This window comes from Cynoglossus semilaevis, chromosome 8 (genome assembly GCF_000523025.1).
Source record: "Cynoglossus semilaevis isolate Cse_v1.0 chromosome 8, Cse_v1.0, whole genome shotgun sequence".
NCBI lineage: Eukaryota > Metazoa > Chordata > Actinopteri > Pleuronectiformes > Cynoglossidae > Cynoglossus > Cynoglossus semilaevis.
Genome location: NC_024314.1, coordinates 3,355,551 through 3,372,000, shown reverse-complemented (window position 1 = coordinate 3,372,000; position 16,450 = coordinate 3,355,551). Strand labels below are relative to the sequence as shown.

Here is a 16,450-nt window from a genome sequence, read left to right as displayed (position 1 = left end):
GATAGATGGATAGATGGATAGATGGATGGATAGATGGATAGATGGATAGATGGATGGATAGATGGATAGATAGATAGATAGATGGTTAACTAGATGATAGATGGATAGATAGATGATAGATGGATAGATGGATAGATGGATGGATAGATGATAGATGAATGGATGGATAGATGGATGGATAGATGGATAGATAAATAGATAGATGGATAGATAGATGGATAGATAGATGATAGATAGATAGATAGATAGATTGATTGATTGATTTTGGTTTTTGCTCTGCTCTGTGAATGAAACAGCCGTTTCCTTGACCATCCATATTGTTATGATCATTATTTTTAAATAAAACCCATGTATACTGTAAAACTATTGTACACAATACAAATCACTACCTAAATAGATGTACGTGATATTAAATAGCATTTTTTTATGAATTGCTTTTGGTAGTAGAAATATTTCTCTGCACGAACAGCGTTCCCCCTTTACATGCACAGACCGTCTGTGTGTGTGAAAGACAAGTGTACACAAGCACAGTTGTGTATCCTGGAAGGAAGGTATTACACTGAATTACCTCAACACTGACATCACTGTGGGTTTGAGTTGACAAATTACTATTGCTGTTTGACAAAAACACTCCTGACCACACTGTTATTGTAGACGACGGAAACAACAACGGCTATGTCAACTTTTTTTTTTAAAGAAATGTTTCTAAAGAAAACAAAAGCACACAAGCAAATGTGTCAACGGTGAGTTATTCAGCATTGAATTGATTTTACGCATTTACAGAAATGATACATTATTATATTCAACAAACAATCTCTCAACCGATGAATTAGAAGATTTGGAAAACAAAATGACAAGTTTCCATTATCCGTTGGGTTTGGATTAGTTAAAACACAATAATAAAGCAAATAATTTTCCCTATATGGACGAAAAAGTGTAATTTCAATATAGAAATGATTTTATTTACATTTTATTGCAACTTTACTCATTACCGATGTTGTTATTTTAACGGGTTAAAACAAATATATCCTTTAAAAAAAATTGGACACTCTAATGGATATGTGTCAAACTCAAGGCCTGGGGGCCAATTGCGGCCCGCCAAGCCGTTTTGTGTAGCCCGTGGGAGCTTAAACATTTAGAATGATATTTGATCATTTTTCTTTAAGAAAAATAGACCTTAATAATATCTATTTAGGTTCATGGAGTAAAGATTTGTCATCATTAGTCGTCATGGCTTCTCTGTTGCTAGCAAAACATGCTAATGTTCCTCATCCTCCGCAACACAATTCTCTCTTACCGCAACAATTTTAAGCCAAGATTTCAATCTCCACTACATGAGATAGTGCCAATATTTCAACGTGATAGTCCAAAAAACCACACTGTTTACATTTATGTGATCTGTTTACTTGTGTACTACGGTCCATTTGTTTACATGTGCATGCAGACCGAAGGAATAGCCACCGTTGTGTTTGTAGCCACAGGTTATAACAGGTACTTAACTAAACGAACAGAGCTGTTTTGTTCCTAGCTCCAGTAATGATAAGGTTCCTACAGCTTTATTACCCGTTTGTATCAAACTTAATTATCGTCGGTGGCGCTGCGATTTCCACAAACACGTACACGCTACATGGTGTTTTGCTGACAGTTCTGCTTCCTCATCCCCTCCTTCTCATCCTCGTATATGTGACTCACTGTCAGGTGGAACAGCTGTAAGCAGAACAAACAGGGGGCAAACAACTGCACGGCCAACCAGAACCAGACGCCCTCGCCCGAGGGGGAGAAGCTGCACAGCGACAGCGGCATCTCCGTGGACAGTCAGAGTCTGCAGGAGCAGCAGGGACAGACTCAGGCACACACAGGTGAACGCTCACTCAACACAGCAGTCCTCGTGTATTACCTGGGGCGGCTGTTTTCGATACTCAGGGTCAGCATTGGTCCAAATTTTAGGATCAAAAAAACAACTAAAGCCCATCCAACCCGATAACCCTAAGTGCACTAAGTACATTCTCAATTTAACTGAGTTGACAAATTACTATTGCTGTTTGACAAAAACACTCCTGACCACACTGTTATTGTAGACGACGGAAACAACAACGGCTATGTCAACTTTTTTTTTTAAAGAAATGTTTCTAAAGAAAACAAAAGCACACAAGCAAATGTGTCAACGGTGAGTTATTCAGCATTGAATTGATTTTACGCATTTACAGAAATGATACATTATTATATTCAACAAACAATCTCTCAACCGATGAATTAGAAGATTTGGAAAACAAAATGACAAGTTTCCATTATCCGTTGGGTTTGGATTAGTTAAAACACAATAATAAAGCAAATAATTTTCCCTATATGGACGAAAAAGTGTAATTTCAATATAGAAATGATTTTATTTACATTTTATTGCAACTTTACTCATTACCGATGTTGTTATTTTAACGGGTTAAAACAAATATATCCTTTAAAAAAAATTGGACACTCTAATGCATATGTGTCAAACTCAAGGCCTGGGGGCCAATTGCGGCCCGCCAAGCCGTTTTGTGTAGCCCGTGGGAGCTTAAACATTTAGAATGATATTTGATCATTTTTCTTTAAGAAAAATAGACCTTAATAATATCTATTTAGGTTCATGGAGTAAAGATTTGTCATCATTAGTCGTCATGGCTTCTCTGTTGCTAGCAAAACATGCTAATGTTCCTCATCCTCCGCAACACAATTCTCTCTTACCGCAACAATTTTAAGCCAAGATTTCAATCTCCACTACATGAGATAGTGCCAATATTTCAACGTGATAGTCCAAAAAACCACACTGTTTACATTTATGTGATCTGTTTACTTGTGTACTACGGTCCATTTGTTTACATGTGCATGCAGACCGAAGGAATAGCCACCGTTGTGTTTGTAGCCACAGGTTATAACAGGTACTTAACTAAACGAACAGAGCTGTTTTGTTCCTAGCTCCAGTAATGATAAGGTTCCTACAGCTTTATTACCCGTTTGTATCAAACTTAATTATCGTCGGTGGCGCTGCGATTTCCACAAACACGTACACGCTACATGGTGTTTTGCTGACAGTTCTGCTTCCTCATCCCCTCCTTCTCATCCTCGTATATGTGACTCACTGTCAGGTGGAACAGCTGTAAGCAGAACAAACAGGGGGCAAACAACTGCACGGCCAACCAGAACCAGACGCCCTCGCCCGAGGGGGAGAAGCTGCACAGCGACAGCGGCATCTCCGTGGACAGTCAGAGTCTGCAGGAGCAGCAGGGACAGACTCAGGCACACACAGGTGAACGCTCACTCAACACAGCAGTCCTCGTGTATTACCTGGGGCGGCTGTTTTCGATACTCAGGGTCAGCATTGGTCCAAATTTTAGGATCAAAAAAACAACTAAAGCCCATCCAACCCGTTAACCCTAAGCGCACATTCTCAACTTAACGTTGCATGACAAACTTAACCCTCCCGTTGCGAGTGTCCTAATGTGAAATTATAATACTAAACTGCCCCACAGTGTCGAGGGCAAGAGTTTCACTCAGATCTGATCCACCTGGAGATCCCCACCTTCATATACAACCCGGGAAATGTACTGTAGAATATCAGCAAACAGTGATTAGATCATTGACAGGCTAGAAGGCATGTCTTAACCAGTGTTCTTTCAAATTATATAGGGAGATATCAGCAGGTAGAGTGATGATACTCATAGTTACCGTCATGATTTTCTGTTCTGTGTGACTTATCAGGGATTATGTTACAGTTTTTCAGTTGTTTGTTTTTTTGGAGTCCGACCAAAGCAGAAGATCCTGACTTAAATATTATTGTTTTCTTCCAGTTCAGAAAGGCAATCAAGGTGAATTATTCCTACTATAAGCAGAAGAAATAATAATTTGGAATCCTATGTGGCCTTTTGTTATTTTTTACTCTTTAGACCAGGGATCCCAAACTACTAAAAAAAAATAGATATTTTTCAAAAAGTAGTAGTTTGGTTCAATATAAATAAAACATGGATGGATTAATAAAACAGAGCAAAAATTGTGCACAATAATTATCTGACCTTTGAAATGAACAGCTACAGGTACATATCATTTTTCCCCATGGGCAAAATTAAATTATTATTGGCATCTAAATGCTTGCACTGCAAGTGGCCCCCGGGCCAGAGTTTGACGCCACTGCATTATATGATTGTTTGATTGTTTGCGAGTCGGGCCTCACTTTTCTCAACTTTACGCTTTTCATTTACAGAACACTTTAAGAACAGCAGCGCTGTTGTTCACACAAACAAGTGAACTGAACTGAAATGAAACACAAACAAAATGGTTGGGCTTTCAATGATGAAGCATGGTTCCCCTCAACCCTCACTTTGTCTTCGGAATAACTGACCTGAGGAAATGTGATGGGGCATATTGCAAGGAACATGATGACATTTCAAAACAAACAACAATGTTAAAAAAAAACAATCCTAGGAGCCAATGACGTGAAGCTGAAATTGGGGGAATATGCACTTGTGTTTTTTGGCACCAGTTAAAAGGGAAGCAGCAGCGTTTAAACCTGCTGCAGTTGAGCAAGAAGCACCTGGACAAGCTGCGATAAAAGCATGGAATAAAATCCAAACAAACAAGTGTATGTTTGTTTTTTCCATATCAGATATTGTCTTAGAGAACCCAGATCGACATTAGTTACGAAACCATCACAAGGCCTCAAACATGACTTTGATCTTTTGTTTATCAAAATGCAAAAAAAAAAAAAAAAAAAAAAATAATGTTTTTTTTTTTTCAACATGTTCATGTAATGTTTTCAGCAATGCACTCTAAAAGTTGGCACGGAGTGAGCATTTTTCCTATTCAGTGGCCCATAAATCTGGCTGTCATCAGCATAGAAATGGAAAACAATGTGATATGTTATAGCAAGCATTAGCAGTAGCTTACTTTGAAAGTATCAACCTTACCTTAACCTGTAGAGCACACCTGGGCAAACTATGGCCCGTGGGCCGTAGGCTTTCTGATCTGGCCCATCAAACACTGGAACAAGGTATGGTAAGGACTGATGTCAATCCTTCTGTTTCATGCTTTACAACGTATCATCTGTCTCTAAATGGCAGCAGACATCAGATGTGTCAAATGATTTGGTCCAGCATTCTACATCCAACTAATAAAAAAGCATTCTACATCCAACTAATACTGAACAGGCCCTAAAAAAATATATCTCAAAATCTCTCATTTCTTTGAGCCAAAAAGTTTGCCCACTAGCTCCATCTTGGCTTTTATTCTGAAATCCCATTTCTTTACTCTAGTTGTCAATCATCTCAACTCCAAATGTATACGTTTATCGAGTGGAAAAACGTTTCCCCTAGTTTCCATCTAGCGATGACTGCGATCATGTAACCTTCATCTCGACTTCCATCTTGTTCCTCTGCAGTGGTCTCCATGGACGAGGAGCCCTGTTTGCTACTTCCCATGCACACCAGGGAGAAAGTGGAGAAGCTGTTGTACCGGGGCAGTGAAGGAGACACTGCCGAGCACACGGACGACAGTGACTGGTGCAACCTGGCGGGACTTCTGGGGTACGAAGAGGAGCGCATTGCCTCTTTTCAGAAGGAGGAGCATCCTGTACGTGCACTCTTGTCTGACTGGGCGAGCAAAGACTGTGCCAGCCTCGAAACCCTGTGCACGGCGCTGCGCAAGATCAACAGGAACGACATCGCCCAGAGTCTGGTGCTCAGCCCTTCTGCTGCGAAGCCCACCGCCACGTCTGTGGTTTAATTTAAGTCCACGTGAGCAAAACACCCTCCAAATACCACAATCATACCCTTCCCTGTCCTCCCCTTAGTGCAAGAGCTGCTGTAGTAATTACTCCACGAAGCCAGCAGTCACAGTCAATTGTGATATATAATTTCATATTGAATCTAAGGTTCAACTTCCAGTAAATGAATGGTTATCAGTGCGTAGAGAGCAGTCGGTGGGCCTCATTTAATGGGCCTGGAAAACTACAACCTTCTCCGCGCAGCTTTTCGAATTCAGTTTCGGCGTCAGAGTCGACTTAAGTCGCAAAGCTGCTGCAGCCTAGCTGTGCGCGTGTAGCTGTGCGTGTGTAGCTGTACGGTTCGTGATCCCCGGCCTCTCTGCTTCAACCATCAAACTCCTCGATAAGCTATCGTTGTACCTGTTACCAAAGAGGAGCGAAAGTCTCCAGACCACATCTGGACGAGTAGCATTACTTCCAAGCCATCGTAGAGTTTTTGAATTCAGTTTGAGAAACGTGCCTGGTTCTTTTTTTTTTTTCGCAGACTAAACCTGTGCACTATAAAATATCTGGATCTTCGCAAAGGTGACAATCTGCCCAACCATGTTTGGACCTTCTCCCCTACGAGCCTGCTCTTCATCAAACCGTGTTGACATAAGCCCAGTCCAAGCTTAAGTGAACTCTTAAGGCGTTTTTTTTTTTTTTTGGTCCGGTGTGGATATGCCAACCAGGTGAAATCAACATTAAGACTCCAGACTACTACTCAGGTCTGTCTACGAGAATAATGAGCTTCTGTTGATTCCTTCATGCTGACCTAGTGCTACTCCAAACCTAATGTATCCAATACCATCCATCTATACCGTATGTACAGGGAAAGCACTTACACACAGCCAGTACAGGCAGCACAGTTTGTACAGACAACCGTCCCCACGCCCACATTATGTAGCGACTTATGCATGTAGTCACAAACACTCCGATCATGTACGCACATTCCTCCTCATTTAATCTAAACCACACACCCATCCTCATTTTCTGTCCCGTACACCACCGAGCTGTCTCGTAACGTGACCGTACACTGTTTATTCAGACTGGGGGAAAAAAACTTAAGTCTTAAAAAAATGTACATGGTAAAATGAAGCATTGACAGTAAACAAGCATGGATTTTGGGGAAAAAAAGAGAAAAAAAAAAGTCAATTTAGTGCACAAGTTACAAATGCTCAGATGGTACGAAGTGATCAGGTTGCACAGCAAAAAATCCTGGTCTGCCTGTTCATCCTTCCCTCTTTTCTCAGGGTCTTTACAATGACTATGCTACAAAAAAAAAAGAAGAAAAGAAAAAAAACAGACTAAAATCTGCTGCGTTCTTCCCTTTAATAGCAGGGTCTTTACAATGACTATGCTACAATGCGTTCTTCCCTTTAATATTAACGAATATTTCTCATATTTAAACATTCATCAGATCAATAGATTTTCTGTTGTAGTCTATCTAGTGAAAAACATTTAAGCTTCTCCTTCTGTACTTCCTGAACTCCCACAACACAATACTTAGACCAGTGACGTTCCATAAATGATGAAGGCCATGGGTGTTGTGAAACAAATTCAAAACTGTCCAGTCATTTCTGACCCAGGTTTACACAAAAATACTTGATCCTGTCACAACTGATGGTATTGCCTATAAATCAACTCACAGGACACAAGGAACAGAAAACAGAAATACTGTAGCAACGTGTTTAACCCAAGCAGCCATTCTTGCGACTGACAATCCTTCAGACATGTGAATGAGAGCGGGAAGCTGCAGACAGAGGGAAGAAAAAAAAAAAAAGGATCAGGACGGTGTCCTGTTTCCCTCATTGTTTGCATCAATGGCCTCTAGATAAAAGACTAGTCAGAAAAGACATAAGTAAAATGGAGCTGATTTGATACACAGAGGGGGAAAGGACGTTTTGGATTACCCAGATGTAAAGAGGAAACCCAGGAAGATGCGTTGGCATTAATCTGCTCATACGTACATTGGCTCCTGTCTTGGAATTATGTAGGTTGTGTTACTTCGCACACTTTTTTTTAAGCGGTAATTGTCAAAGCATACTGTACCATGGTTTGAGATCGTACTGCCAACTGGTCTTCTTCTATATCCTTTTTCAAATCGATTTGTTAGCGAGCACATGAATTGAGCTTCACATTGTGGCGTTACTTAAAATGAAGGTATCCTCACCTAACTCCTGTAAATGGTATTACATTTTCTTAAGTTGTCTTAGATTTTAGCACTTAAACATGTTTTGCATCACAAGTGACACCGGAACTGTTTCCAGTGTCGGCTGATGTTGTATATTTGTTTCAATAATTTTATACCTGTGTTTTTAAATGTGTAAAAATGTTTTTATTTTTTTTCCTCTACACTATATGAATGGGATTTTGTGACTTTATTTCTGTTGTAAAGCAAGAGCTGGGGATGATAAAGCCATTTGTTACCACTAATCACTCACCATAGGTGCATTGAGGTCATGTGACTCCCATACATTAGGAATATAGAAGTATAAAAGTGTCATAATTCCATTCTCGATTATAGAAGCGGAGGTACATTTTGGCTGAGAAGACACCGTATGTTCGTGCGGTAAACTAAGCTACAACCAGGATGTTAAGCTCAGCATAAGTAGTGCCAGCCCGTTAATAAACAGTACCTTAATTAATTATTAATTATCAATTATTCCTACGTCCCCCCTGATGCTGTCCTTGAGAAACTGTGCACGGAAAGGTTTAGGAAATTTGAATATTATCAGTCTGTGTAAGATTTATTGGCAGATACCAAATAAACACTACTACCCATAAGTGTTTGCTTCAGCATGTACTGTTTTAATTAATTCATTTTTAATTAATCATTAATCAATTAATATTATTCATTCATAACAGGCCCTTAGAAATTTGACAATTACATTAGTCAGCTTGTCAGTCTGACTGGAAATGGTGTGGTCCTTAAATCTAAGTCATCTTAAGTAGGGAGGTCCGATAATATCGACCAACCACGATGTTAGCATACTTACTAGCATATGTAACTAGCATATGTAATATCTGTAAAAAATCAGAAATTAAGTGTTTGGACAATATTGACGTTTTTTGGCAAAAAGTTAGTAATCGCTATTAAGTGTTTGGACAATATTGACGTTTTCGGACATTGGCAAAAAGTTAGTATCGGACATCGCTAATCCAAAATTGTCTGCAATCCTATTTTTAAGGACTTAGGACTTGACTCTGACTGCAACGCGGAAAACTTGGACATGGACATTAACTCAAAATGCAGAATCAAACCGAACAGCCAATGACTCCGACTTTGTACGTGATTCAAAAAAACATAAACAAATGGCTTTCCAGTTAAATTCCACTGTTTAGTTGGAAGTCGATTTGGAATTATACTGTATGAACTCATTAAATGTATGAGTAGAAGCGGTGGTTTGTGTGTTTATACTGCGCTAGTACGACAAATACTGTATGGTCCAGTGTAACACAGCCGCAGGATAACGATAATCCATTCAATATCTCAGCCTTAATGAGACAAAGACAGTGAATACACTTTAGCTTTTTCATACGAGCTAGCTAACCATTAGCAGAGAAATTACTACGATACGATTAAATGAAAACACTCCACAATTATATCGACATGTTTACATTTTATGAATGAATAAGTGATCCTTTCAGTTGTCATTTTTGTTCAGTGATTAGACTCAGCTCTGAACACAGTCGACTTAGGGCCCCGCCTCTAACACTCCCATCCTTAAAGAGCAGTCAGTATGAAGATTGAAGTTTTTCTTTGGGAATATTTATTTTTGCTTTACAAAAATGTAAAATCAATGAAAAATATTTTTTTGTATGGTAAATAAACTTGAAGGTAAATGGTTGCCGTCTACTACAATAACCATGCAGATGGGAGGAGGAAATGTAATTTAGATTGATAGGAATTGACTGTACAGGTGAGTAATACTCCATGGTCCTTTGTGTGCTTATACCTATACTGTACTATACTTCGTGTAAATCAGGAGTAAAACCACTAATAAAGCTCTTAAATCCGCAGATGCGCTGTATTGGTCCAGTGATACACAAACACAAACTTGCAGACTAACACACACACACTGTTGTTTAGGTGAGGTTGTGAAAGACAATGTCGTACAGCACAGCAAGACTGAGCATAGCCAGAATACCATGTTTCTCTCAGGTATTTATCTGAAAGCAACCCGTGGTGTCCAGACACGCTGCTCAAGCCAGTTTGACGGAACGCATCTTAAAAGTTGTCCCCGGTCCCCTGGATTGACACGTGGCTTGACTTTCCCGACTCAGTCATCACACTGTAGACGGGGTTTTTCAAAATAAACCTACTTAATTTCTTTGCTTAGGTTTCCAACCCCCAAGGGTTTTGCTCGGATACCGTGGTTTTCCACACGGATGTGGTGTCAGGACAGAGACCTTCTGTTTGTCTCTCATTTTTAGAAGACACCCTACTCTCCCTCTTCCGGGAGTCTCTCCTCAAAATACCAACTGCAGTCCAAGAGCCAAAAAGAGGCTGAAACAGGAGGTGATCTCGGATGTCCTAGCTCTCAGATTTCTGTTACCTGGACCAAGAACTTGATGTGAGAGGAGTTTGTAAACAAGGCTTTGTGTCTTCTTTACTTTGTCTCCTTTTTCAGTGTGTGCATGTGTACCAAGCATTTTTACTCCCTAGCCAGGATAGAGTTCAACGTTCCCTTCACCTTTGCTATGGTCCATTATGTGACCCTGCAGTGGACTACTGTACTGTCCAGGCTGTCCCTTGACCCTGACAAGGATTGATTAGTTAAGGCTAAATGAAGGAACAGCAACTTAAATACTTTGGTTCTGACCCAGTCTGTGTCCAGGATCTGTTTCTTTGTGACCCGTGGCACAAATGGAAAACACATTTCCGGCTTGTTGCTGCTGTTAACCTCCAGCGAGTTGTTAGTGAGGAATGCTGAAGTGTGAACCGAACCATGTGTGCAGGGGTGACATGTGGTGGTGAAAGAGAACAGCCTGGCTGAACAGATGAGTAGTTTACTACAGGGTGGGGAAAAAGTCACAGTAAGGGCCACTACATCAGTCAACAAACTCACTCAAGTTTTGTGCTTTTACTGCATGTCAACAGGGAGTACTAAAGTACATAATCCTTTTCTACAATGACTTACTTATTTAGGATGTTGCATCCACTTTTCCAATCAAAAGTCCAGATCTTATGCCTTTTTCAAGATACATATCAGACCTCAATACTTGCCAAGACTTAACCTGACCTTGAAATTTATTTTTATGGTCTCAATGTTCAATGAATAAAAAACAGTATCTTTTTAAGGAAATTATTTAGCTATTTTTTTGGTATTCTGAACAAATTAAGACCCCTGCAGATGCCACACGAGGTGTCTTGAGGGACAAGTGGGAACTTGAGAATTCACGTAGTCTGGTTCATCACAATTATTATAAAAATTTAAATAAAATACAAAATACTTAGATCTCCCATCTTCCTCCAAATTTGAAGACCACTGAGATAACGTAGCGTATGCACTGGGAAAGTATAGTTATTGTAGAAGTACAACATGTGTTTGCACAATCTCAGTTAAATATTGTGAATATTTACCTAACAATTCCCTAGGAATAATATGAGACTGCAGAAAAAAACTCCCACAGGATGGTCCAGACATGAGGGTGTGAAAACTGAAAAGTTCTTTCCACACATCTCAAATAAAAACACAACAATACGATCTCCCAGGAGTAGACCTAGACGTCCTGAAGCAGAGGAAGTCATCTTTTTTTTTTTTTGTTGTTTTTTGTATGTATTGAAACAAGAGATCTGATCGAGTTTAGAAACATATACATTTGTGTTTTCTAAACACAATTTAAAGTTTATTAAAAGTTTTGTGCACGTAATAAAGCTTGATTTATATTCGGATTTTACTAATCTTGGATCCGGTCCTCTGTGTTTCTGCGCCTGCGCGGGTTGCTGTCACGGTTGCCTAGAGACCGACGCCATACTCCAGCGCTGAAAGGCCCGTGCAGACGTGAGTGGGAAGAGAGAAGAGACACATCATTAAGTGGACAGCATCAGTGGAGATGATGACAATGCAAATTGTATTAAAAAAAATTTAACAAAGTTTTCAATGGCGCACGGTGGGCTGTCCGACGTCAGACAGCTAGTGTCAGGAGAGTAACACTGCAGAGACGTAAGAACACAGACGAGTTATTCAGTCGTGTGCTTTCTATCTTCCTTATTTCTTACTAATTGGTAGACGTTCACTAGGGTTTTTGCTTGTTTTTATTCTATCTTGTTTTTATCTTTAAGTAAAACGTCGTGCACGTTAAAAGTTTACTTAAATTACGTAAAGTTTATATTTTAAAAGTTCATTGTTGCTCACGCCACACAGACGTTCGCTTAAGATTTAATTAACTGCACTTTATAAAAGAATGTGTTCATTGGTAATAAAAACGCTTCAAGCTTCACTAAAAACACCCCAAAATAATAAAACGCATAAAATAGAACAAACCGCTGCTGCGAGTCTCGCCCAAATGAGTCGGGCCAATCACACTAAATTACGCCATTAAGATGCGACAGAACAGGCAAAAAGAAAATGGTGGCGGCGGGTGACGTCAAATTAAAAAAAAAAAACAACCCACAGGTGTAAGCGGTTATTCATTAATGGCGTCTCGACCTGGTCCGGGTTAACGACACAAATTTTTACCGGCTTTTGGCGTTTTTTACTTTATTTTAGCGTTTAGACTTAGCTTAGACTTCACTTCAAGTGGAGGAAAACGTGTATTTGATTAATTTTAGTTTTACGGAAAGTAACTAAAACGGCTAACCCTCCTCAATGTGTTTGGAGAACGTATTTACGGTACTCATTATATTACGTTTTACCATTTGTCTACAACTTCACTAGCTATTACACTGGATATCTAAAATATTTATATCATTTATGTTGTATCAAATTAACCTCTGTAATCACTATTTGTGCGATAAGTCTGTCTGCACTTGTACACCTCTGGTCTTCATCGTTAGCACGACCGTCAGTGCGATCACCTTCATGTGCATGTGCCCTTTTGGATTAGTAATTTGATTTATTGATGTTTAACCTGGGTTACCCGAGTAAGTGTTCTATGGTCAGTGTGGGTGTATTAAGCTTTGTACTGGATTATAATTACTGTTATGGTCAGTTTGGCTTTGTACTGGATTATAATTACTGTTAGGGTCAGTTTGTTTTGTAGAAAACTGGCGTACTCATGCCCCAGTCATGAATTCTTACCCAGTTGCTGTACCATAGATGCAGGTTCCAAAATCAGACCTGGTCCATCCATGGTACAATATCATCCTCCAAAAATGCTACCAACCAGCAGCGTGAAGTCCTTTAGAACAGAACGGATGGAAGGATGATGGCTTGTTTATGATCAAGCGTTTGCAGTCATTTCATCAGTGTGTGTTTTGTTTTATGGCCACGTCAGAGTATAAATAAGAAGCCATAATGTCAAAATAAACCTAAATTTAACATGGTTGTACTGTCTCCCTCTAACATCAGTGCTGGTCGTGTCAGCGGTTGTAGATGTACAATGATGATCAGAGATCTGTGAGGTTTAGGTAACAGAACCTTCAACCAAACCACCTGTTCTATCATGGCTTTTATTTCCACAGCCTAAATTTTTAGGTTTCTTCCCATCTGTTGTGTTTGAAATAAACAAACCCCAGTTTCATTATAAAATAACATTACTTTGTGTTGGCTTTGTAAATTTGAAATGGGAAATTGTTGGCTGGATGGTGGCATTGTTGTGTGGGTCGTTCGACATTGCTATTGTTATAATTATGGTGGTTATGGTTATATTTGTTATCACAAAATATATAATCAGGTTACTAGGATGGTTCATATATCAAAAGTTTGAGGTCTCCTCAATTTTAGGCCAAACATTTGTGGATCATGTGACATAACCTTGAGGTAATTGATCTGATCCTTGGATGAAGTCAGATCGATTGATGCTTCCACTTTTTTTATCCAAAATAGTTATTCTAACAGAGAGCAAAAATATAAACCTTAAAATAACTTTTTTTTTTTCTAACAGAGAGCAAAAATATAAACCTAAAAATAACTTTTTTTTTTAAAAAAAATCTCAAGAGTACAAGTGAAGTTTAACGTGACTAAGCAAACAAGATGTTTATTGGCTCGAGTGTAAAAGTAGAAAACATAGTACCATTTAGCAGCACTATGAAATTAGATTTTTGCTGTTATTATTTTCCAGTGATCTACACCAGTTTTCTTTTTTTGACATTTAACAATGCAGAAAGTTTGGAATTTTGGGAATCTGTAAAACTAGTAATTACTGCTGTAGCTACCAATAAAATACAGACCTGGGAAATGCTGTGTGTAAATAAAAGGAAATTTTAGAGAAATTTCAACAAAATTGGCTGTAACAGTATGTATAAAAATATATATTTCAGTCCATTTTGATTAAAAAACTAAATCTGTATCTGAACGTGGCCAAAAACTTAAGTGTTTTCATATGTCTTGCAGATTTGAATGCAGCATGGCATCACTGCAGGTAGAAAAAAAAAAAACATGACCCCTCTTGCCTTTTATGTTTCATACCATACAAGTTTGCACAGTGTTCTCAGGCAATCACTGACAGGAGGTGAAAGGTCAAAGGAATCCTCGTCTTTTACGACCGACTGTAGAACGTCCGCGTGCAGATCAGAGCAGACGTTGGCCGATGATGGACGGCTGACTGTAGCAAGTCTTCAGATAAATTCAGGAGAGGGCACAAGTGTTCTCTTTGGTCATGGTGCTATGTAGCGGAAGGTCAGACTAAAGGCGAGGCCTTTCAAAGTAGCAACAATGGTGGGGGTCAGGGAGGGGGGCGGGGGCTTAGGAGGACGTGACTTTGACCGTGCGAGTTCAAAGTTAAACTAAGCAGGTTCTGTCAAATGCTGACACTGATGATGTCTGTAAAATACAATAAAAAGATGTATTGTTTATCTATTTCAACACATGTTATTTTTCATATATCACTCTCTGGTCACTACCATTTTTTCTTTTTCTCTTGTTTCTCTTTAGGATCGCAGGGCAAACAGGAGCCAATCGCAAAAGTCATGGACAGTTAACCATCCAGGTACCACAGCGCCACCTGCTATATAGAAACAAACCTACTCACACTCGCATCTATATTTGTGGTCACTTTCAGTTAATCTAGTAGCTCTCAATTAATCCCTCCAATCCACACCCCCGCAAATTGATGTATGTATAACATGTATATTTTTATCTGTACAAACCACTGTATGAGTTGCTGCCACCTAGTGACTGGAGGCTTGTTATCATTACAGCAGTGGTACACATTTTAATATGCAAAATACAGATATTCAGCACAGTTAAAGTTCCATGTTTTATATATAAATGTTTGCAGTACTTGTATTGTAAAGCAAACATGAAGTAGCTAGTACACAGTAACTCTTATCCAGCACAGGAATTCCACATTCTGTTCATCTGTGCTTATGCCCGGCCGCTCAGAGGGGACCGTGTAAACCCATCACTTTTACAAGCTGCCTGTCCATAAAAATAAAGTGATGCGGTTTTCCTCTCCGATCCATTATTCCGCTGCTCTTCCACCTGCCTCTGTTTGCTGTAACGCAGACTGAGGCTCTGCCGGCAACACGCACAATTAAGTGAGGAGTGATGAAATTATGCATCAGGCCTGAGCAAATGGAGAGATGGAAGGATAGTGAGCAAAGTGGGAGAGGGTGATCCGACTTCCCCCAAGGGTCACTGGAAATTCTATTAAATATAATAGAGATGTTTTTCACCTGCATTGACATCTGTCCATAACACAATTCTCTCTCTTTCTCCCTCTCTTTCTGTCCCTTCCGTCCTACCCTTTTTCTTTGTTTCCTAATGGCAGGACAGCATCATACAGCGTCTGCTGCGTCCTTAATCTTCAAATTCCTGTTTTCTGGAGGTTGCCATCACAAGAAATCTAAGGTACATTTAAAGAACAGTGTTTTTTATGGTCTATTGGCAACTATTTGTTTTGAAACTGAACGTTGTGAAGTAGTATGCATTTACACCTTTAAAATTTGTACTCAACAGTAGCTTTGTTCCTTTCCTCATGCTCAAAATATTATTACAACTGCAAAGCAATCCAAGCTGCTATCAATCATGCATTTTGAGTCATTCTAACACCCAGAATTTATGAATGGGAGCCAAGTTTACCTGTCAGTCACTTACATTTACAGTGGTAGGAAAAAGTTTGGGCACCCCTGATCATTTTCAAGATTTTCCTTTATGGATCATTGGTTGTTCGGAACAGCAATTTCAATTAAATATATCATATAGCAAACAAACACAGTGATATTTAAGAAGTGAAATGAAGTTTATAGGATTTACAGAAAGTGTGCAATAATTACTTAAACAAAAGTAGGCAGGTGCATACATTTGGGCACCCTTGTTGTTTTATTGATTTGAATACCTTTAGCACTAATTATTGGAACACAAAATTTGTTTGGTAAGCTCATTGACCCTTGACCTGCATACACAGGTGAAGCCAATCATGAGAAAGGGTATTTAGGATGGCCAGTTGCAAGTTGTTCTCCCCTTTGCATCTTCTCTGAAGACTGGCAACATGGGAGCCTCAAAACAACTGTCAAATGACCTGAAAACAAAGATTGTTCAACATCATGGTTTAGGGGAAGGATACAAAAAG

The 16,450-nt window shown here is 39.3% G+C and overlaps 1 protein-coding gene across 1 annotated transcript in view; it reads left to right on the top strand.

Annotated features, from left to right (window-relative positions):
- Positions 1–6,920, top strand: part of ngfrb (nerve growth factor receptor b) — a 24,107-nt gene extending 17,187 nt beyond the window's left edge. Inside the window, exons 3-4 of the mRNA XM_017034842.2 lie at positions 1,699–1,859; positions 5,408–6,920. Coding sequence (XP_016890331.1) covers positions 1,699–1,859; positions 5,408–5,751 — 505 coding nt within the window. The 3' untranslated portion in view covers positions 5,752–6,920. The remainder of the gene's footprint in view (positions 1–1,698; positions 1,860–5,407) is intronic.
- Positions 6,921–16,450: the final 9,530 nt, after the last annotated feature.